The sequence below is a fragment of the Salmo salar genome, chromosome ssa24, assembly GCF_905237065.1.
Source record: "Salmo salar chromosome ssa24, Ssal_v3.1, whole genome shotgun sequence".
Taxonomy (NCBI): domain Eukaryota; kingdom Metazoa; phylum Chordata; class Actinopteri; order Salmoniformes; family Salmonidae; genus Salmo; species Salmo salar.
The window spans coordinates 30,959,224-30,983,101 of NC_059465.1; the positions used below are offsets into that span (position 1 = coordinate 30,959,224).

The 23,878-nt window shown below is 42.1% G+C and overlaps 1 protein-coding gene across 3 annotated transcripts in view; it reads right to left on the reverse strand.

Annotated features, from left to right (window-relative positions):
• Positions 1 to 23,878, reverse strand: part of med27 (mediator complex subunit 27) — a 90,894-nt gene that overhangs the window by 25,700 nt on the left and 41,316 nt on the right. For all 3 annotated transcript variants that reach the window (XM_045706680.1, XM_045706681.1, XM_045706682.1), the window contains exons 3-4: positions 21,014 to 21,144; positions 6,331 to 6,424 (exon numbers count right to left, since the gene is read on the reverse strand). In XM_045706680.1, the coding sequence (XP_045562636.1) occupies positions 6,331 to 6,424; positions 21,014 to 21,144 (225 nt within the window). The remainder of the gene's footprint in view (positions 1 to 6,330; positions 6,425 to 21,013; positions 21,145 to 23,878) is intronic.

Sequence of the window (23,878 nt, forward strand, 5' to 3'; positions counted from 1 at the left end):
GCTGGACGTTGGTGGGAACTGGAACGCGCTGTCGTACACGTCAATCCAGAGCATCCCAAACATGCTCAACGGGTGACATGTCTGGTGAGTATGCAGGCCATGGAAGAACTGGGACAGTTTCAGATTACAGAAATTCTGTACAGATCCTGGAGACATTGGGCTGTGCATTATCATGCTGAAACATAAGGTGATGGCAGTGAATGTATGGCATGCCAATGGGCCTCAGGATCTCTGTGCATTCAAATTGCCATAGCTTATGCCTGCCCATACCATACCCCACCACACTGTTCTCAACATTGACTTCAGCAAACCGCTCGCCCAGACGACACCATGTCTGCCATCTGCCCGGTACAGCTGAAACCAGGATTCATCCATGAAGAGCACACTTCTCCAGCATGCCAGTGGCCAGTGAAGGTGAGCATTTGCCCACTGAAGTTGGTTACAACGCTGAACTGCAGTCAGGTCAAGACCCTGGTGAGGATGACGATCACACAGATGAGCTTCCCTGAGACGGTTTGACAGTTTGTGCAGAAATGATTTGGTTGGGAAAACCCACAGTTGCATCAACTGTCCGGGTGGCTGGTCTCAGACGATCCCGCAGGTGAAGAAGCCGGATGTGGAGGCCCTGGGCTGGCGTGGTTACACTTGGTCTAAGATTGTGAGGCCGGTTGGATGTACTGCCAAATTCTATAAAACGACGTTGGAGGCGGCTTATAGTAGAAACATGAACATTCAATTATCTGGCAACAGCTCGTGGACATTCCTGCAGTCAGCATGCCAATTGCACACTCCTATAAAATGTGAGACATCTGTGGCATTGTGTTGTGTAACAAAACTGCACATTTTAGAGTGACCTTTTATTGTCCCCAGCACAAGGTGCACCTGTGTGCTGATCATGCTGTTTACTCAGCTTCATGATATGCCACACCTGTCAGGTGGATGGATTATCTTGGCAAAGGAGAAATGCTCACTAACATGGATGTAAACTAATTTGTGCACAACATTTGAGAGAAATAAGCTTTTGTGCATATGGGACATTTCTGGGATCTTTTATTTCAGCTCATGAAACATGGGACCAACACTTTAAATGTTCTGTCTATATTTTTGTTCAGTGTATTTCACGGTAAACAAATTAACAGACTTTCAGCATGCTTATAGGGAAGGGAACTCAACATGTACGGCACTTACACAAATGACTGATGATTCGCTGAAAGAAATTGATAATAAGATGATTGTGGGAGCTGTTATGTTAGACTTCAGTGCAGCTTTTGACATTATCGATCAAAATGTGCTGCTGGAAAAAAGTACTGTATGTGTTATGGTTTAACATTCCCTGCTATATCGTGGATGGAGAGTTACCTGTCCAACAGAACACAGAGGGTGTTCTTTAATGGAATCCTCTCCAACATAATCCAGGTAGAGTCAGGCATTACCCAGGCCAGCTGTCTAGGCCCCTTACTTTTTTAAATGTTTACTTATGACCTGCCACTGGCACTGAGTAAAGCCTGTGTGTCTATGTATGCTGATGACTCAACACTATACACATCAACCACAACAAGTAAAATCACTGCAACACTTAACAAATCAAATCAAATTGTATTGTTAGATGCACCGAAAACAACAGGTGTAGTCTTTCCAATGAAATGCTAAATAAAAAAAGGAAATAGTAACAATAAGAAAAATAACAAGGCTATAAACAAGGAGTACCAGTACCGAGTCAATGTGCAGTGGTACGAGGTAGTTGAGGTAACTGAAGTAACACAGTATGTACATGTTGGTAGGGGTAAACGTGACTAGGCAATCAGGATACATTATAAACAGAGTAGCAGCAGCATATGTAAAGTGTGTCTATGTGTGAGTATGTATGTGCATGGCGTCAATATGCATGTGCGTGTGTGTTGGAGTGTCAGTGTAGTATGTGTGAGTAGAGTCTAGTTCAGGGGTGACTAAAAAATAAATAAAAAATTAAATAAAAAAAATAAATAAATAAATAAATAAAATAAAAAAAAGGGGTGGGCAAACTTTTTTGCTCGAGGGCCACATTGGATTTTGAAATTCAACGGAGGGACGCATTTTTTGGGGGACTAATTATTTGTTAAAATCAATTTATGGGGGCCTTCCGAGTGGCGCAGAGGTCTAAGACACTGCATTGCAGTGCTTGATGCATCACTGCCTGGTACGGCAATTGCTCGGCCTCTGACCGCAAGGCACTTCAGAGGTTAGTGCGTACGGCCCAGTACATCACTGGGGCTAAGCTGCCTGTCATTCAGGACCTCTACACCAGGCGGTGTCAGAGGAAGGCCATAAAAACTGTCAAAGACCCCAGCCACCCCAGTCATAGACTGTTCTCTCTACTACCGCATGGCAAGCGGAACCGGAGTGCCAAGTCTAGGACAAAAAGGCTTCTCAACAGTTTCTACCCCCAAGCCATAAGACTCCTGAACAGATAATCAAATGGCTACCCGGACTATTTGCATTGTGTGCTCATATATGCATAGTCACTTTAACCATATGTACATACTACCTCAATCAGCCTGACTAACCGGTGTCTGTATGTAGCCTCGCTACTGTATATAGCCTGTCTTTTTACTGTTGTTTTATTTCTTTACTTACTTATTGTTCGTTCACCTAACACCTTTTTTGCACTATTGGTTAGAGGCTGTAAGTAAGCATTTCACTGTAAGGTCTACACCTGTTGTATTTGTCGCACGTGACAAATAAACTTTGATTTGATGCGTCGATGCTGTCTCACAGCTGGCCGTGGCTGGGAGACCCATGAGGCGACGCACAATTGGCATTGTCCGGGTTAGGAGAGGGTTTGGCAGGCCGAGATTTCCTTGTCCCATCGCGCTCTAGCGACTCCTGTGGCGGCCCGGGCGCATGCACGCTGACACTGTCGCCAGGTATACGGTGTTTCCTCCAACACATTGGTGCGGCTGGCTTCCGGGTTAAGCGTGCATTGTGTCAAGAAGCAGTGCATATGTAAAGTGTGTCTATGTGCGAGTATGCGGCTTGGCTGGGTCGTGTTTCAGAGGACGCACGGCTCTTGACCTTCCCCTCTCCCGAGTCCGTATGGGAGTTGCAGCGATGGGACAAGACTAACTACCAATTGGATACCCTGAAATTGGGGGGAAAAAAGTGGTAAAATGATATATATATTTTTTCATGTCTCGTGGGCCGTACTTTGCCCCCCCGATCTAGTGAGTGCATACAGCCAGTTCAAGGGAGTCAGTTGAAACCAATTAAGATAAATAAATAAATAATAAAGGGGGTCAATGTAAATTGTCCGGGTAGCCATTAGATTAACTGTTCAGAAGTCTTATGGGCTACAAAGAGCTGCAGTCAGTTTTAGTCCTAAATATAAAAACATTAATAGCATTGTATTTGTGACAAATCATTCACTAAATCCAAAACCTCAATTGAATCTTGTAATGAATAATGTGGAAATGGAGCAAGTTGAGGAGACTAAACTGCTTGGCTCAGCCCTGCATTGTAAACTGTCATGGTCAAAATGTATTGATGGGTAGCTAAGAGTGGGAGAGGTCTGTCCGTAATAAAATGCTGCTCTGCTTGCTTGACATCGCTATCAACAAAACAAGTCCAACAGGCCCTAGTTTTGTCGCACCTGGACTACTGCCCAGTCATATGGTCAAGTGCCACAAAGAAGGACATAGGCAAATTACAGTTGGCTCAGAGCAGCACGGTTGGCCCTTTAAATGCACACACAGAGCTAACATCAATAACATGCCTGTCAATCTCTCCTGGCTCAAAGTAGAGGAGAGTGACTGCATCACTACTTATCTTTGTTAGAGATATTGACATGTTGAAAGTACCAAGCTATCTGTTTAAATGACTAGCACACAGCTCAGACATGCATACCCCACAAGGCACACCCCACAAGACATGCCATGAGAGATCTCTTCACAGTCCCCAAATCCAGAACAGACAATGGGAAACGCACAGTACTACATAGAGCCATGACTACAAGGAACTCTATTCCACATCAAGTACAGTGCCTTCAGAAAGTATTCATACCTCTTGAGTTATCCCACATTTTGTTGTGTTTTCTCCACCATCTACATACAATACCCCATAATGACAAAGTGAAAACATGTTTTTAGAAATGTTTGTGAATTTATTCAAAATGGAATATATAAGTATCTCATTACATAAGTATTCACACGCCTGAGTCAATACATGTTTGAATCACCTTTGGTAGTGATTACAGCTGTGAGTCTTTCTGGGTATGTCTCTAGGGGCTTTACAAACCTGGATTGTGCAACAATTGGCCATTATTGTTGTCTAAATTCTTCAAGCTCTGTCAAATGTTGATCATTGTTAAACACCCATTTTCAGGTCTTCCCATAGATTTTCAAGCTGATTTAAGTCAAACTGTAACTCAACCATTCAGGAACATTCACTGTCTTCTTGATGAGCAACTCCACCAGTGGAGGTTGCTGAGGGGAGGACGGCTCATAATAACGGCTGGAACGGAGCGAATGGAATGACAAACACATGGAAACTGTGTGTTTGATACCATTCCACTCCAGCCATTACCACGAGCCTGTCCTCCCCAATGAAGGTGCCACCAACCTCCTATAAACTCCAGTTAGATTTGGCCATGTGTTGGTCTTTGTGGTTGAATCTGTTCGAAATTCACTGCTCGACTGAGGGACCTTACAGATAATTGTATGTGTGGGGTACAGAGTTGAGGTAGTGATTCAAAAATTATGTTAAACACTATTATTGCACACAGAGTGAGTCCTTGCAACTTGTTAAGCACATTTTTACTCTTGAATTTATTTAGGCTTGCCATAAATGGGGTTGAATACTTATTGACATTTCGGCTTGTCATTTATTTTATTTTTTTCTGAAGGCACTGTAACTAATGCAAGACAAAAAAGAAAACTACACCTCATAAGGAGAACAGCGCGGACTGTGAAGACACGCTAACACACGCACTCTACACACACTTACATTGTAATATTGTTATATTACTGTATTATGGATTTTATGTTGTGGTAGAGTAGTGTGTAATAATGTGTTGTGTGATGTACTGTATTATTTTGTATGTAATTGCCTTAATCTTGTTTGGACCACAGGAAGAGTAGCCTTGGCAACAGCTAATGGGGATCTGTAATAAAATACAAAAATACTTAAAGGGAAGGCCAAAGTGCTGAGTGCTGACGACCTGGCGGTCATGATTAAAATAGCAAGACTGACCAGAGTGCTGTTCCTCACACATTGCCAGCAGCATACCACCCTGCATCCCACTACTGGCTTGCTTCTGAAGCTAAGCAGGGTTGGTCCTGGTCAGTCCCTGGATGGGAGACTAGATGCTGCTGGAAGTGGTGTTGGAGGGCCAGTAGGAGGCACTCTTTCCTCTGGTCTAAAAAATATCCTAATGCCCCAGACACTGCCCTGGTAGGGTGCTGTCTTTCGGATGGGACGTTATACGGGTGTCTTGACTCTCTGAGGTCATTAAAGATCCCATTGCACTTATTGTAGGGGTGTTAACCCCGGTGTCCTGGCTAAATTCCCAATCTGGCCCTCCTACCATCACGACCACCTAATCATCCCCAGCTAACAATTGGCTCATTCATCCCCCTCCTCTCCCCTGAAACTATTCCCCAGGTCGTTGCTGTAAATGAGAATGTGTTCTCAGTCAACTTACCTGGTAAAATAAAAAAAAGTCAGAAGCACTGACTTTGTAGGGTCCTTTTTGTGGTAAGAGACGGTAGCTGCTGTAGAGCAGAGCTCCACCACACATCCCAGGGAACCATGTTAAATATTAATACTACCTGTAATTATGAACAGTTCAAGTCTTCTTCGAATGCTTAAGCACTTCGTATAAATACAACTCAGAGCAAAAGCAGAGCTGGGGAGAACCTAGTGTTGGTAGGAGGACTGAAGATGTTTCTCTATAATCTACCTCTTGCATGAACAGTCAGATGTGCAGTACCCTTTCAACACATGACAATCATTAGTCAAGGAACTTAACCAGTGTTCCTCTATCATGGATTTCTTGTCACAGAATGCACACAGCATAATAGCTCCTTGGTTCTGTATTTTTGGACAGCAGTCATGGACAGGAAGCTGCACTCATCCTGGTATCCGATGAAGGAAAAAAACTGAGGACTAGGTGCATAGCTTGCATGTTCTTTTGTGGATATTGCTGACTCCATGCAAATATCATCTTGGTCAGCATTTTTATATATTTATATTGGGAGTGGCCTTCCAAACTTGAATAATTGGTCAGATGTTGAATGTGTGAGAAGCAGTTTTGGACCAGAGGAGTGTTGGATTCCCAGTGGTGATGAGGAATCTTACCAGAAGTACTGCTGACGTCCCGTTGGGTCGGAAGAGTTCAATCGACATGTCTGGAAACATCCTGCCGATCCTTGATATCACGTCGTCCACATACCTGGAGGATGACAGAGTACATTTTTACCCTTTGAAAAGAAATTGCAAATGTTTCAAACTACAATACAGTGCCTTTGGAAAGTATTCAGACCCCTTGACTTTTTCTACATTTTGTTAGGTTACAGCCTTATTCTAAAATTGATTAAATAAAACAATTTATTCAGCAATCTACACACAATACCCCCTAATGACAAAGTGAAAACAGGTTTAGACATTTTTGCACCTTATTTATATAAGTATTCAGACCCTTTGCTATGAGACTCGAAATTGAGCTCAGGTGCATCCTGTTTACATTGATCATCCTTGAGATGTTTCTATAACTTGGAGTCCCCCTTTGGTAAATTCAATTGATTGGACATAACTTGGAAAGGCACATACCTGTCTACATAAGGTCCCACAGTTGACAGTGCATGCCAATGCAAACACCAAGCCATGAGGTCGAAGGAATTGTCCGTAGAGCTCTGAGACAAGATTCTGTTACAGTGGCCTCTATCATTCTTAAATGGAAGAAGTTTGGAACCACCAAGACTCTTCCTAGAGCTGGCCGCCCGGCCAAACTGAGCAATCCGAGGAGAAGGGCCTCGGTCAGGGAGATGACCAAGAACCCGATGGTCACTGATAGAGCTCAAGAGTTCCTCTGTGGAGATGGGAGAACCTTCCAGATGGACAACCATCTCTGCAATCCTCCACCAATTAGGCCTTTATGGTAGAGTGGCCAGACCGAAGCCAGTCCTCAGTAAAAGGCACATGACAGCCCGCTTGGATTTGCCCAAAAGGCACCTAAAGACTATCAGACCATGAGAAACAAGATTTTCTGGTCTGATGAAACCAAGGTGGAACTCTTTGTCCTGAATGCCAAGCGTCATGTCTGGAGGAAACCTGGTACCATCCCTACGGTGAAGCATGGTGGTCAAATCAAATCAAATTGGTGGCAGCATCATGCTGAGGGGATGTCTTTCAGCGGCAGGGACTGGGAGACGAGTCAGGATCGAGGGAAAGATGAACTGAACAAAGTACAGAGAGATCTTTGATGAAGTCCTGAGTGCTCTGGAGCAGGTTCTCAGACTAGGGCGAAGGTTCACCTTCCAACAGGACCACGACCCTAAGCACACAGCCAAGACAACGCAGGAGTGGCTTTGGGACAATCTCTGAAGTGCCCAACCAGAGTCCGGACTTGAACCCGAACTAACCTCTCTGGAGAGACCTGAAAATGGCTGTGCACCAACCTGACAGAGCTTGAGAGGAAGAATCAACGCTGTAATCACTGCCAAAAGGTGCTTCACAGAGTACTAAGTAAAGGGTCTGAATACTTATGTAAATGTCATGTCTTTTGTTTTGTCATTATGGGGTATTGTGTGTAGATTAATGATATTTTAGAATAAGGCTGTAACCTTACAAAATGTGGAAAAAGTCAAGGGGTCTAAACACTGCCTTTGGAAAGTATTCACAACCCTTGACTTTTTAAAAACATTGTTAGGTTACAGCCTTATTCTAAAATGTATGAAATAGTTTTATTCCCCTCATTAATAGAATGCTATGTACCCGCTATTCTTTTGGGGTGGAGATAGAATAAATTAAGGTGTGATGGGGGTGTGTCTACAGATTCTGACCTGGAGTTAATTCCCTAATAATTCCACTACCTTTACCCAAGATGAAACCATGAATGAAGTCGAGCAAACCTGCCGGTTTCAAGTACAAGTGGAAAAAGTATATACTCTCTTTTTTTTCGATAGAAATAACAGCATTCTCCATGCACTATAACTTACAACTTGATAAGAGCTAGGTAAATGAGTAATCAGTTTGGATAAGGGAATTGTAAATATAAATGACCGTTGTTTTAGATAAATTCTACCTTATAATAGCTGGAGACAAATGTGAAATCAGTCATATGGCAGCAAACTGAAGCATATCAACATAACTTTCCCACAGTAAAGTTTATGAAATGTTGTGTCATTATGCAGTATTTAAATTGTAGAGCCTTTTAACTTGCAGGGAGGGGCAGTCTCGAATGTCTTATTTATAGGCCAACCCGCCTCTTTTCTATCATGTTAAATACTAGCAACTATCAGTATCGACCCTCAGTAGGCCTAATAACCACACACATTCAACTGTCAATTTACTGTTAGTTCCCTTCAGCTGGTTGTTGCTGAGGATCATTAGTAACAGTTGATATACACTACCGTTCAAAAGTTTGGGGTCACTTAGAAATGTCCTTGTTTTTGAAAGAGAAACACATTTTTTGTCCATTAAAATAACATCAAATTGATCAGAAATACAGTGTAGACATTGTTAATGTTGTAAATGAATATTGTAGCTGGAAAGGGCAGAATGTTTTATGGAATACAGAGGCCAATAATCAGCAAACATCACTCCTGTGTTCCAATGGCACGTTGTGTTAGCTAATCCAAGTTTATAATTTTAAAAGGCTAATTGATCATTAGAAAACCCTTTTGCAATTATGTTAGCACAGCTAAAAACTGTTTTGCTGATTAAAGAAGCAATACAACTGGCCTTCCTTAGACTAGTTGAGTATCTGGAGCATCGGCATTTGTGGGTTTCTGGCTCAAAATGGCCAGAAACAAAGACCTTTCTTCTGAAACATGTCAGTCTATTCTTGTTCTGAGAAATGAAGGCAATTCCATGCGAGAAATTGTCAAGAAACTGAAGACCTCGGACAACACTGTGTATTACTCCCTTCAAAGAACAGCGCAAACTGGCTCTAACCAGAATAAAAAGAGTGGGAGGCCCCGGTGCACAACTGAGCAAGAAGTCAAGTACATTAGAGTATCTAGTTTGAGAAACAGACGCCCCACAAGTCCTCAACTGGCAACTTCATAAATAGTATCCGCAAAACACCCGTCTCAACATGAACAGTGAAGATGACTCTGGGATGCTGGCCTTCTAGGCAGAGTTCCTCTGTCCAGTGTCTGTGTTCTTTTGCCCATCTTAATCTTCTTTTTATTGGCCAGTCTGAGATATGGCTTTTTCTTTGCAGCTCTGCCTAGAAGGCCAGCATCCCGGAGTCGTCTCTTCACTGTTGATGTTGAGACTGGTGTTTTGTGGGTATTATTTAATGAAGCTGCCAGTTGAGGACTTGTGAGGCGTCTGTTTCTCAAACTAACACATGCCATTGGAACACAGGAGTGATGTTTGCTGATAATGGGCCTCTGCACGCCTATGTAAATATTTCTTAAAGAATCTGCCGTTTCCAGCTACAATAGTAATTTACAACATTAACAATGTCAACAATGTATTTCTGATCAATTTGATGTTATTTGTATGGACCAACATTTTTGCTTTTCTTTCAAAAACAAGGAAATTTCTAAGTGACCCCAAACTTTTGAAAGGTAGTATATATATCTTCTTTTAAAGACGTGGGCTAATTCAATTATTTAGCGGAGCGCAGACCAAGCTGCAACAGTTTGAACCCGACGCATGGCACAATACTTGGCTGTGTCGTCACACAGTTCCATGGTTAGTGCAGGTAACAGACAAGGGTATAGCCTACTATTGTACACTATTCTCCCTATTATAATTCTATGTACACTCATCTTCCAATATTACCATGGGTTGAAGAACTGAATGTTTTTAAAAGGCTCTCCTAACCGTTTTTTTTTTATTTTTTATTATTCACAAATACTTTCCTAACCCTAAATAATCTACAACATCAGAGTATTTTAAAATGTACCAATTGGTGCTGAAACAGAGACGAATATGCATATATTTAGATGGATTTCTTTCATTGAGCACTAATATTCTGAACCCATTCTCTCCATATATTCTAGTGAGTCTGTGGATAAAATTCAAACTAAAAAAGGGACACCGTATTTAAAGGGATGACTTAATTAAGATAAATGTACTGAAAAGCCTATAGAATGAAAACTTCACGAGAAAATCAAAGCCTGTTAAGCACCTGCACAAGGTAAGTCTGAATACCAACTTACTGAGAAGTGAGTAGGAAAGGCATGTGTAATAAAAGTGTTAATATCCTAAGTTGGAATCAGGCCCTATGTGCATTGGGTTGAACATAGGCAGTAGAGTTGCTTAATAAAGATGCAGAACAATGTCAATTGGCAGCATTGTAGGGTGCAGGCTGCCAGACAGTTACAAGACAAGACTTGTTCTTACATCTAGCTGCTTAATAATTCATCTATGGAATGAAACTCATTTAACCACAACACATTTTCACTGACTCAAATCAGTATTGTAAATTAACATCTCACTAGGCGTTGGATACTTGCCATTCTAGGCTAGGAGTTCCAAGTTCCACTTATAACCAAACCAAGTTATTTGAGCCTGACCCCCAAAACTTCCCCTGGTACATGTATGGTTCAACATTGAGAACCTCAGTACACCTTTCAAAAAAACAGCTGCCTCTGTTTCTTTAACTTGCAAGAAAAACACTTGGATCGCAGGATGTCTCCAGTCTCCATGTAAAGTTGACTTCCCTAAAACGAAACCCTGCACCATGGGGATACTCAATTGGCATAGCCCTAATTACTTGATATTGAGCTGCTCCCTAAATACAAAACGAGGATGGGTTTGAGAGAGTCAAATATTTGCCTCTGTGTGTAGAAGTGGCTGCCATATCATCCTTTGTCCTAATGAGGGCTTGGAATTGCCAAGAACTATATTATCACAATACTTAGGTGCCAATACAATATGTATTGCAATTCTGCTGCAGAGAAACAAGAGAGAGCCAAAAGAAAACAAGTTTTGGAGATAAGTGCTCAAAAATGTTGGCACAACATTTTAAAGATTTTAAAAGAAAATGGAGAACAAGCTATAGGATAAGAAATGCCAGAGTTTTGGCACAGGTACAACCGACTAACACTAGCTAATGTTTACTATCTAGCAAAAAATAAGAATATATATACAGTATCAATCAAACGTTTGGACACACCTACTCATTCAAGGGTTTTTCTTTATTTTTATTATTTTCTACATTGTAGAATAATAGTGGAGACATCAAAACTATGAAATAACTCATGGAATCATTCAGTAAACGGAAAAGTGTCAAACAGAGATTCTTCAAAATAACCACCATTTCTTTACCTTGATGGAAGCTTTGCACAATCTTCAGAAACGTTGAGCTCTGCCATGTCTGGTGTGCTCACAGCAAATGTGGCCCTAATGAGAGACAATAGTCTATAGATGGTTCGGAGGGTTAAAGATGAAAACACAATGGCGCAAAAACGTTTAGCTCGCTGTAGACTGACAAAATGTACTTTAATTTTCTTGTGGGGAGAGCACCCCTGTGCTCTGATTGGCTTCCCAATTTAAGTCTTCATCAACAGCCGAATATTCTAAATGTTGAATTGGGAAAGTCAAACACCCCTTGCCACCAAGTCCTCTGTGGTGCGGACAGCAGGTGATTCTGGGACATCATCATGTAACCTAGTGACCACATTGAGCAATCAAAACCCAGCAATCAAATTCAAATGCTCCAAACAGGGAATTTAGGTCTAACTCTATGCGAGAGCTGATTGTACATATGGATAAAAAAAAATAGGACTTGACTAAAAGAAAACACATGAAGATTAGATTGTCTGTGTAGCAGCTAGTCTTTTTGAAGCTACAGTATGAATACTGTATTTATCCTTCCGCTGACTACACTACCTTATGCACTTTGCTGAATATTCCTCCACTGAATAATCTTCCCATTAGTGTTCATGAGAGATGCTTTATTGAAAAATGTACCAGGCATAATATTGGTAATATAGAGGGGTTATTAGTGGAACTTGGAACTCCTAGCCCAGATTGGTGTCGTGTCTTTGGCATCATTAAACTGAAGATTCATCTTTATCGAAAATTCTCTGTATTTATTATTACGTGATTAAACTACTTAATCACGTAACTGTAATTAACTAGGAAGTCGGGGCACCAAGGAAAATATTCAGATTAAAGTTATAATTTTCCTAATATAACTTTCAGATATTTTAATATCTGATCACCTAGTCTTCTGATTAATGAATTATTCTTTACCTCACGTTAGTCTCATTCCAAACGTCGTAAATTGTTGGTTATCTGCACGAACCCAGTCTTCACTATGAGTCATCCATACATCAATTGCCTTAAAATCATTTATTTACTAGTCTCTCATGAGTTTCACAAAATTGTACCAAACGGACCAGTTCGTAGCTGGATTCTTCACCGATCTTTTATACATTCTCCAGAACATAAATATTGTTTGGACCTCCAGTTCTGTGAGGTGGAAGAAATTCCTTTGTTCTCTCTATGAAAACTCACTTTGTCTATACTGTCTGGCCCTGAGGCAGGATTCTCCTCCAGGAATTTACGACCTCTCTGACCACAGCAGCCTGAGTGTAACAAAGAGACAGAGGTAGGGGGATGGTGCAGAGGTAGGGGGAATAGTGCTCGCTGTTCCCAAAGAAGGCAACGTCATGACAATGGCAAGTATCCAATGCCTAGGGAGATGTTAATTTACAATACTGATTTGAGTCAGTGAAAATGTGTTGTGGTTAAATGAGTTTCACTCCATAGATGAATTATTAAGCAGCTAGACGTAAGAACAAGTCTTGTCTTGTAACTGTCTGGCAGCCTGCACCCTACAATGCTGCCAATTGACATTGTTCTGCATCTTTATTAAGCAACTCTACTGCCTATGTTCAACCCAATGCACACAGGGCCTGATTCCAACTTAGGATATTAACACTATTATTACACATGCCTTTCCTACTCACTTCTCAGTAAGTTGGTATTCAGACTTACCTTGTGCAGGTGCTTAACGGGCTTTGCAGGGATGGTTCCCTTGTGCGTGCTAAACAAATGTAATTCAACTGCTGAAAACACTCCCACTTACTGGCCAACAGATTTTCTCGTGAAGTTTTCATTCAATAGGCTTTTCAGTACATTTATCTTAAGTCATTCCTTTAAATACGGTGTCCCTTTTTTAGTTTGAATTTTGTCCACAGACTCACTAGAATATATGGAGAGAATGGGTTCAGAATATTAGGGATCAATGAAAGAAAATGGGAAGAACCATGTGATGACCCAAGCTTCATCGAGAAGACAAACCATCTGGAAATGATCACCCCAGTTACAATGTGAAGTCACATTTAGGATCAATGTGAAAAATAGCTTGCGTTTCAGAAATGTTCCTCCTCTTGTTCTGTTACCGTGTTAATATGTGAGTGGACGTGAGGCCCGTGTGTTTGTGTGATGCTTGTGACAAGGCCAGACCTAAGAGAGCAGTGCAGTGGGGAAGTGGATGGGGTTGGCTCCCAATAGACCTGCTTAGCCTCTATGCTGATAGGAATAGACAAGTCCAAGGTGATAACACCACTCTGAATTGATGTTCCAAGGACAAAGGTCTGTGTCCCAGGAAAGACAAAATTATCATCGTTGGCCAACAGACGACAACCCCAGCACAAGTCCCACCAAAATGACATTGCACGGCTCACAGTACGCAGGTGACCTTCCAGAAGCAGAGGCAATATCACCATATTACTACACATTACAAACCATTAGGAACACCTTCCTACTATTGAGTTGCACCCCCTTTGCCCTCAGAACAGCCTCAATTCATTGGGGTGTGGACTCCACAAGATGTCAAAGGCATTCCGCAGGGATGCTGGCCCATGTCGATGCCAATGCTTCCCACAGTTGTGTCAAATTGGCTGCATGCCCTTTGGGTGGTGAACCATTCTTGATACACAGGGAAACTGTTGAGCATGAAAAACCCAGCAGAATTACAGTTCTTGACACACTCAAACCAGAGGGCCTGTCACCTACTACCATACCCCGTTCAAAGACACTAAAATCTTTTGTCTTGCCCATTCACCCTCAATGGCACACATACACAATCCATGTCTCAAGGCTTAAACATCCTTCTTTAACTTCATCGGGGTAGGGGGCAGTATTTTGACGTCCGGATGAAAAGCGTGCCCGTAGTAAACTGCCTGCTACTCAGTCCCAGAAGGTAGGATATGCATATTATTAGTAGATTTGGATAGGAAACACTCTGAAGTTTCTAAAACTGTTTGAATGATGTCTGTGAGTATAACAGAACTCATATGGCAGGCAAAAACCTGCGAAAAAATCCAGCCCGGAAGTGAGGAAATCTGAGGATTATAGTTTTTCAAGTGATAGGCAATCTAATACACAGTGTCAATGGGGTCATTTTGCACTTCCTAAGGCTTCCACTAGATGTCAACAGTCTTTAGAACGTTGTTTCATGCTTCCACTGTGAATGGGGAGAGAATAAGAGCATATGGAGTCAGATGCCTGAGAAAATGACATGAGCTCAATCCCACGCGCTCCCGTGAGATTTAGGTGTGTTCCTTTTCATTTCTGAAGACAAAGGAATCGTCTGGTTGGAATATTATGGAAGATTTATGATAAAAACATCCTAAAGATTGATTCTGTACATCGTTTGACATGTTTCTACGAACTGTAATATAACTTTTTTCACTTTGTCTGAACTAACTGCGCGAGCACAGTGCATTTGGATTACTCCACTGAATGCGCGAACAAAATGGAGTTATTGGACATAAAGATGAACTTTATCGAACAAAACAAACATTTATTCTGGAACTGGGATTCCTGGGAGTGCATTCCGATGAAGATCAAAGGTAAGTGAATATTTATAATGTTATTTGTGACTTCTGTTGACTCCAAAATGGCGGGTATCTGTATGGCTTCTTTTGGTGTCTGAGCGCTGTACTCAGATTATTGCAAAGTTTGCTTTCGCCGTAAAGCTTTTTTGAAATCTGACACAGCAGTTGCATTAAGGAGAAGTTTATCTATACTTCTTTGAATAACAGTTGTATATTTTATCAACGTTTATGAGTATTTCTGTAAACTGATGTGCTCATTCACCGGAAGTTTTGGGAGGCAAAACATTTCTGAACATTACACGCCAATGTAAAATGGGGTTTTTGGATATAAAAATGAACTTTATCGAGCAAAACATACATGTATTGTGTAACATGAAGTCCTATGAGTGCCATCTGATGAAGATCATCAAAGGTTAGTGATTCATTTTAGCTGTATTTGTGGTTTTTGTGACACCTCTCCTTGCTTGGAAAATGGCTGTCTGGTTTTTCTTGTCTAGGCGCTGTCATAACATAATCTAAATGTTATGCTTTCGCCGTAAAGCCTTTTTGAAATTGGACAGTGTGGTTGGATTAACGAGAAGTGTATCTTTAAAATGGGATATAATAGTTGTATGTTTGAGAAATTTGAATTATGCGATTTTTTATTTTATTTGGCGCCCTGCTATTTCACTGGCTGTTGGCGAGTGTGTCACATACCACAGAGAGGTTAACCTGTGTGCTCAGCTTCATCTACACTGATTGAAGTGGTTTTAACAGGTGACAGCAATAAGGTATCATAGCGTTCACCCCTGGATTCACCTGGTCAGTCTGTCATGGAAAGAGCAGGTGTTCCTAATATATTTGTACACTCAGTGTATAGTGGTACCCTTTCAGAGAAAGAATAGACCTGATATCAGTCAGTTGGAATCACAAATCAAGCTTAGGGGTTAGTTTGACTTTAATCATACATTTTTCTTCACGTTTAACAATAGATTGCTCTAATTCGGTCACTGCGTCTCTGGATTAAACAGAGCAGCAACTCTAGCAGCACAAAGAGATGCATGATTAACCTAAATGTGTTAACCACTTAACATAATAATCCAGACGGGGGGGGGCTAGCTAGCGGTCTAAGGGAGGTTGGCTTATGCATGAGAGGAGTCAGTCAATATGTGCCAGTTTAGCTGATTACATTCAGCATGACTCCATTTAGAGGATTAACACATACGCATGACAGTGATCTGCTTCATTGATACAGTGTGGTATTTTATTAGGATCCCCATTAGCTGTTGCGAAAGAAGCAGCTTCTCTTCCTGGGGTCCACACAAAACATGACATAATACAGAACATTAATAGACAATAACAGAACTACATTAATTTTAAAATGGCGCACATAGCTACATATCTCGACCCACTTCAGTTTGCATAGCACCCCAACTGGTCCACAGACGATGCAATCGCCATCACACTGCTCTATCCCATCTAGACAAGAGGAATACCTATGTAAGAATGCTGTTCACTGACTACAGCTCAGCATTCAACACCATAGTACCTTCCAAGCTCATCATTAAGCGGGCTGCCCCCATGTGGTGAAGGTAGGAAACAACATCTCCACTTCGCTGATCCTCAACACTGGGGCCCCACAAGGGTGCGTACTCAGCCCTCTCCTGTACTCCCTGTTCACCCATGACTGCGTGGCCATGAACACCAACTCAATCATCAAGTTTGAGATGACAACAGTAGTGGGCCTGATTACCAACAACGACAAGACAGCCAACAGGGAGGAGGTGAGGGCACTCAGAGTGTGGTGTCAGGAAAACAAACTCTCACTTAACGACAACAAAACAAAGGAGATGATCGTGGATTTCAGGAAACAGCAGAGGGAGCACCCTCCTATCCACATCAATGGGACAGTAGTGGAGAAGGTAGAAAGTTCCTCGGCGTACACATCATGGACAAACTGAAATGGTCCACCCACACAGACAGCGTAGTTAAGGTGCAACAGCGCCTCTTCAAACTTAGGAGGCTGAAGAACTGTGGCTTGTCACCTAAAATCCTCAAACTTTTACAGATGCACAATCGAGAGCATCCTGTCGGGCAGTACCACCGCCTGGTACGGCAACTGCACCGCCCTCAACCGCAAGGCTCTCCAGAGGGTAGTGCAGTCTGCACAACGCATCACCGGGGGCAAACTACCTGCCCTCCAGAACACCAACAGCACCCGATGTCACAGGAAGGCCAAAAAGACTCAAGGACAACAACCACCCGAGCCACTGCCTGTTCACCCCACTATCATCCAGAAGACATCCAGAAGACGAGGTCAGTAAAGGTGCATCAAAGCTGGGACCGAGAGACTGAAAAACAGCTTCTATCTCAAGGCCATTAGACTGTTAAACAGCCATCACTAACTGTATGGCTGCTGCCAACATATAGAACCAAATCACTGGCCACTGGCCAGGTATCACTAGTCACTTTAAATAATACCTCTTTAATAATGTTTACATATCCTACATTACTAATCTCATATGTACATACTGTATTTCATACCATCTATTGCATCTTGCCTATGCCGCACGGACAACGCTCATCCATATATTTATATGTACATATTTTTATTCAATCTTTACATTTGTGTGTATAAGGTACAGTTGAAGTCAGACGTTTACATACACCTTAGTTAAATACATTTAAACGCCGTTTTTTTATTCATTTTTTTTCAAATTTTTTACATTTAATCCTAGTAAAAATTCCCTGTCTTAGGTCAGTTAGGATCACCACTTTATTTTAAGAATGTGAAATGTCAGAATAATAGTAGAGAGAATTATTTCTTTCAGCTTTTATTTCTTTCATCACATTCCCAGTGGGTCAGAAGTTTACATACACTCAATTAGTATTTGGTAGCATTGCCTTTAAATGGTTTAACTTGGGTCAAACGTTCCGGTTAGCCTCGCACAATAAGTTGGGTGAATTTTGGCCCATTCCTCAAGACAGAGCTGGTGTAACTGGGTCAGGTTTGTAGGCCTCCTTGCTCGCACACGCCTTTTCAGTTCTGCCCACACATTCTCTATAGGATTGAGGTCTATGTGATGGCCACTCCAATACCTAGACTTTGTTGTCCTTAAGCCATTTTGCCACAACTTTGGAAGTAGTGCTTGGGGTCATTGTCCATTTGGATGACCCATTTGCGACCAAGCTTTAACTTCCTGACTGATGTCTTGAGATGTTACTTGAATATATCACCATAATTATAATCCCTCATGATGCCATCTATTTTGTGAAGTGCACCAGTCCCTCCTGCAGCAAAGCACCCACACAACATGATGCTGCCACCCCCGTGCTTCACGTTGGGATGGTGTTCTTCGGCTTGCAAGCCCCCCCCCCCCCCTTTTCTTCCAAACATAACGTTGGTCATTATGACCAAACAGTTCTATTTTTGTTTCATCAGACCAGAGGACATTTCTCCAAAAAGTACAAACTTTGTCCCCATGTGCAGTTGCAAACCGTAGTCTGGCTTTTTTTGGCGGTTTTGGAGCAGCGGCTTCTTCCTTGCTGAGCGGCCTCGTTTTACTGTGGATATAGATACTTTTGTACCTGTTTCCTATAGCATCTTCACAAGGTCCTTTGCTGTTGCTCTGGGATTGATTTGCACTTTCCGCACCAAAGTACATTCATCTCTAGGAGACAGAACGCGTCTCCTTCCTGAGTGGTATGACAGCTGCGTGGTTCCATGGTGTTATACTTGCGTTCTATTGTTTGCACAGATGAACGTGGTACCTTCAGGCATTTGGAAATTACTCCCAAGGATGAACCAGACTTGTGGAGGTCTACATTCTTTTCTCTGAGGTCTTGGCTGATTTCTTTTGATTTTCCCATGATGTCAAGCAAAGAGGCACTGAGTTTGAAGGTAGACCTTGAAATACATCCACATGTACACCTCCAATTGACTCAAATGATGTCAACTAGCCTATCAGAAGCTTCTAAAGCCATGACATCATTTTCTGGAATTTTCCAAGCTGTTTAAAGGCACAGTCAACTTAGTGTATGTAAACTTCTGACCCATTGGAATTGTGATACGGTGAATTATAAGTGAAATAATCTGTAAATAATGTTTGGAAAAATTACTTGTGTAAAAAAAAAAGTCGATGTCCTAACCGACTTGCCAAAACTATAGTTTGTGACAAGAAATTTGTGGAGTGGTTGAAAAACGAGTTGTAATGACTCCAACCTAAGTGTTTGTGAACTTCCCACTTCAACTGTAGTTTTTGTGAATTTGTTAGATATTACTGCACTGTCGGAACTAGAAGCACAAGCATTTCACTACACTCACATTAACATCGGCTAACCATGTGTATGTGACAAATACAATTTGATTTCATCAATACGTAAACACAAAATATTTAGGTCAAATAGGGGAGAGACGTTGTGCCGTGAGGTGTTGCTTTATCTGTTTTTAAAACCAGGTTTGCTGTTCAGGTATGACTATTTCGGCAAATTCAGCCAAATAGAATTTTGCCTCTTCGCTTCTCTCATATGCGTCTGGAAATCCCCTTTCATACCAAAGCCACATCCCAGACAACGTCCTACCATGAGGCATGCTAGTTAGCAGTCAGATGTATTCTATTATTTGTTAATCTCTTCAGCATCCAGTCTTGACTCCTGCATGCCAAACTCTTGTGATTTGTCGGACTAATAGGCTATTAGATTGTATAACCTGGTTTCTCCATACATTGACCAGGATTGTTTTCAAGGATTAGCTCACATGACAAAGCAGATTCGATTTGAACAATCACCCTGGCCAGTCTCTAATGGCCTGCCATTGAGCTAATCTCCAACAGAAATGTGTCTGTTAAGGACTTGACTCCTTGGTAGCTAGTGTCTGCATAAACCCATTATTATATCATTTTCATTACTATCATATAATTTTCACTACCATCAACATTTCTTTGGAATACTGTAATTACACAGTGCACTTTCTAGGGCATTTCTGTAGCTACATACAGAAGAAAAATGCCCGAGGGTGGATGCAGAAAAAACGTAAAGGTTGTGCTGCATAATTCATGCGCTGGCTGCTCCTTTTAGAAACGGCAAATTCATCAGAACAATGACGTTTGACAGAGGAGCCGTTGGTTGGCTTCACCTTGACCCACTCTTCATCCACTCTCTTCCTGTGCTGTACGGAGCCATTAGACTTCCCCAAAGCTCAGAGTCACCCCGGCACAACGCAGGAAACCGGACAGTGAGAAGCTGCTCAGGGAAGATGTACAGTGACAGCAGTGCCTTCACTGTTGCCCACTATTGATATTTCCTTTTACATCCAGAATGCAGACACTTTACTGAGCAAAGACAGCCCTACCTCCCAAGCCAAAAACTGCTAAAGTGCCAGATGGGAAATATGGGGGGAAAATGTCACCCAAACCCAATGAATCTGACATTTTGTGAGGATCTTTCTTTTGTTGACAAGGGGTGTGAGGGTGAACAGAAGAGAGCACCAGGTGCCATTTTCACACATTCTGCAAACCTGATCCACCAGAAAGCTGCATTGTAATAACATTATGAAAACCAAAGCCTATATCTATCAAAAGGCACATTGATGAAAAAAAGGTGGGCGATTTCAAAGACCAGGGTACAAAGATTATTAAGGGTACAATGCCACACTGATCAAGGACTATCCATAAGAGCCCAACACAATGGATTTCTGTTTTGTAGCAGCTTTTCCAGCTGGGGACCACGCTCTATGCCCACGGGGACCACTATTTTCGCTCTCCTCCAACCACTTTCATCTTCCACTGGGGACGTCGTCCCTCAGTCCCTCCAACCAGACCTCCTGCATGCCCTTCCCCCACTCTCATCACTCTCCTATCAAAGCAAGAGGTCTAAGACAACAAAATAAGACAATGCACCATTTGTATTAGTCACATGATCCCTCTGGACTATGACAACTAACCATAAAGACAAATAACTGGAGGGAGATCATTCATCTTTCAGTCATTGTATTATCAGGGAAATGTTTAAGCAGGAAGAGGGGCTGTACTTACTGTGGTGGCAGAACCAGGGTACTGGGCTGGACTTTGGGTCTTCTCTTGGCAGATGCCCCCATTTGGTTAGCTGAGCGCTTCAATGACTGCTGGTTAAGAAGACTGGACGCCAAGCCAGCATGGTACTGCAACTGAATGGGAGAAAAGAACAGAAAAGAATAAAAACATGCCATGTTTCAGTACAATAACTAGGCCTAACAGGAAACATGGGGCATTAGGGATTAAGACATATGGCCAAATGAAATCCAAATGCACCTTGCTTTAACAACCCACAGAACCATTGAAACCATGTGGTAGGATATGCATCTACTGTGGTGAGAAGGACAAGACACTTCAGACGGTACTCTATTATAGGGTGGAGATCATCCTGAGAGGCTCTAAACCACATCACATCAAGCATACATAGTGAATACCCAAAAGCTGAGTTAGTCTGGGTCTGTTATGTCACTAAACCTTGAGACACTTAAATACAGCTCCAAGGCCAACGATGTGACAGTAATGTGACAGGCGTCAGATTAAAGTTAATAAAAGGTAGAAATCTGACCTTGAGTTAGGTGACACAAGACAAGTTGAAAGCTGTACTGTTATATATTATAATGTGTCCTCTGTTCTAGCCTGGAGCAGCCCACACAAAACCAGAAAATTCACAAGATAACATTGGCAGCAGAGTAGAGAAAAATAAGAAAAGAAGTGACTCATCATCAAGTTTAATTGAGACACTGTAGCCGACTGTTTTCCCAAAGCTAGAACCCAAGCCTGACAACAATCTGCTCACTTAAAAAGGAGAAATATTTGGTTTGGTAGCCCAACTATATCCTCCACTCCTGCCCACTCTGCCTCCCCCTCTCCTCCTGTCGTTGGTTTGGGAGCGACGAGTGGCAAGTAAAGCAGCTCTCACTTTGATGTAGAAGCGACAGAAGCCTGTCGGCAGTGCCACTCCACGTCTGATGAAACGGCGTGAAAGAGATGGAAGCTATGCAGAACACACGTGTTAAAATCAACGTCCGTCCTCCAGCCCAACGGCAGGTGTCAAATGTAACAGTAAAGCCTAAAGGGACCAGTAATACCTCTATTTGATATTCCCCCAAAATAAAAACAGGGTATGTACAGGCCTGATAAAGACATTACTAATTTGGTATGAATTTACATTATGCTAATTATAACTGTTTTATAAGCATGTACACTGAGTGTACAAAACATGAGGAGCACTTTTCTTATATTGAGTTGCACCCCCTTTGCCCTCAGAACAGTCTCAATTCGTTGGGGCGTTCCACGGGGATTCTGGCCCATGTTGACTCATATGCTTCCCACCAGTTGGCTGGTAGTGGATCTCTACTCCGAATAACTTGTTCCATCTCATTCTACAGATGCTCAATTGGATAGAGATCTGGTGACTGGACAGGCCACTGCAGTAAGCGGAATAAACTGTCATGTTCGTGGAACCATTCCCGGACAATCCTAGCCTTGTGGCATGGAGCATTATCCTGCTGAAAAAAATCTATTTGCAGATGGATACACTGCTGCCATGAAGGATGCACCTGACTGGCAATGATGTTCAGATATCCTGTGGCATTTAAAGGTTACTCCACTTTTATCAAGGGGCCCAATGTGTGCCATGAAAACACAACCCATACCATCACCACCAGCCTGCAATGTTGACACGCGACAGGATGGATGCATGTACTCATGGGGTTCTCCATACCCTAGTTCTCCCAAAAGCATGAAATAGCAGGAACTGGGATTCATCAGATTCTCCAATTCTCCAGGGTCCAGTGTTTTCGTTCCTTAGCCCACTGCATCCGCAGTTTTTAAATTTTTGCTGAAAGAAGTGGAACTCTGTCGTCGGCTGCCATACCCCTTCGTGTCAAGGTATGACGAGTTGTGCATTCTTTTATGGGTCTTTGAGCACCAATGTTGTACTGGACTGTCAGCTGACTAATTGTAGCCCATCTGTTGCTCTGCACAATTCGTGTCAGCCTCCTTTGTCCGCTTTCATCAATGACCCGTTTTCGACCACAGGCCTGCCTTTGGCTGGATGTCCTCTGGGTGGTGGACCATTCTGGATACACACGGTAACTGTTGAGCGTGAAAAACCCTGCAGCATCGCAGTTCTTGACACACTCAAACAGGTGAGCCTGGCACCTACTACCATACCCCGTTCAAAGGCACACTTACATTTTTTTTGTCTTACCCATTCACCCTCTGAATGGCATACATACACAATCCATGTCTCAATTGGCTCAAGGCTTAAAAATCCTTCTTAAACCTGTCTTCATCTACACTGACTGAAGTGGATTTAACAGGTGACATAAATAAGGGTTCATAGCATTCACCTAGATTCACCTGGTCAGACAGTGTCATGGAAAGAGCAGGTGTTAATAATGTTTTTTTACACTCCATGTATAATAAATGTTTTATTAGTAAACTTATACTGAACAAAAATATAAATTCAACATGTAAAGTGTTGGTGCCATACTTCATGAACTGAAATAAAGATTACAGAAATGTTCCATAATCACAAAAAGCTTATTTCTCTCAAATTGAGCACAAAGTTTGTTTAACATCCCTGTTAGTGAGCATTTAATCTTTGGGAAGATAATTCATCCACCTGATAGGTGAGGCATATCAAGATGCTGAGTAAACAGCATGATCAGTACACAGGTGCAACTTGTGCTGGGGACAATGCAAGGCCATTAAAATGTGCAGTTTTGTCACACATGCCACAGATGTCAATTCTTTAGGGAGAGTGCAATTGGCATGCTGACTGCAGGAATATCCACCAGAGCTGTTGCCAGGGAATTGAATGTTCATTTCTCTACCATAAGCTGCCTTGTTTTAGAGAATTTGGCAGTACGTCCAACCCGG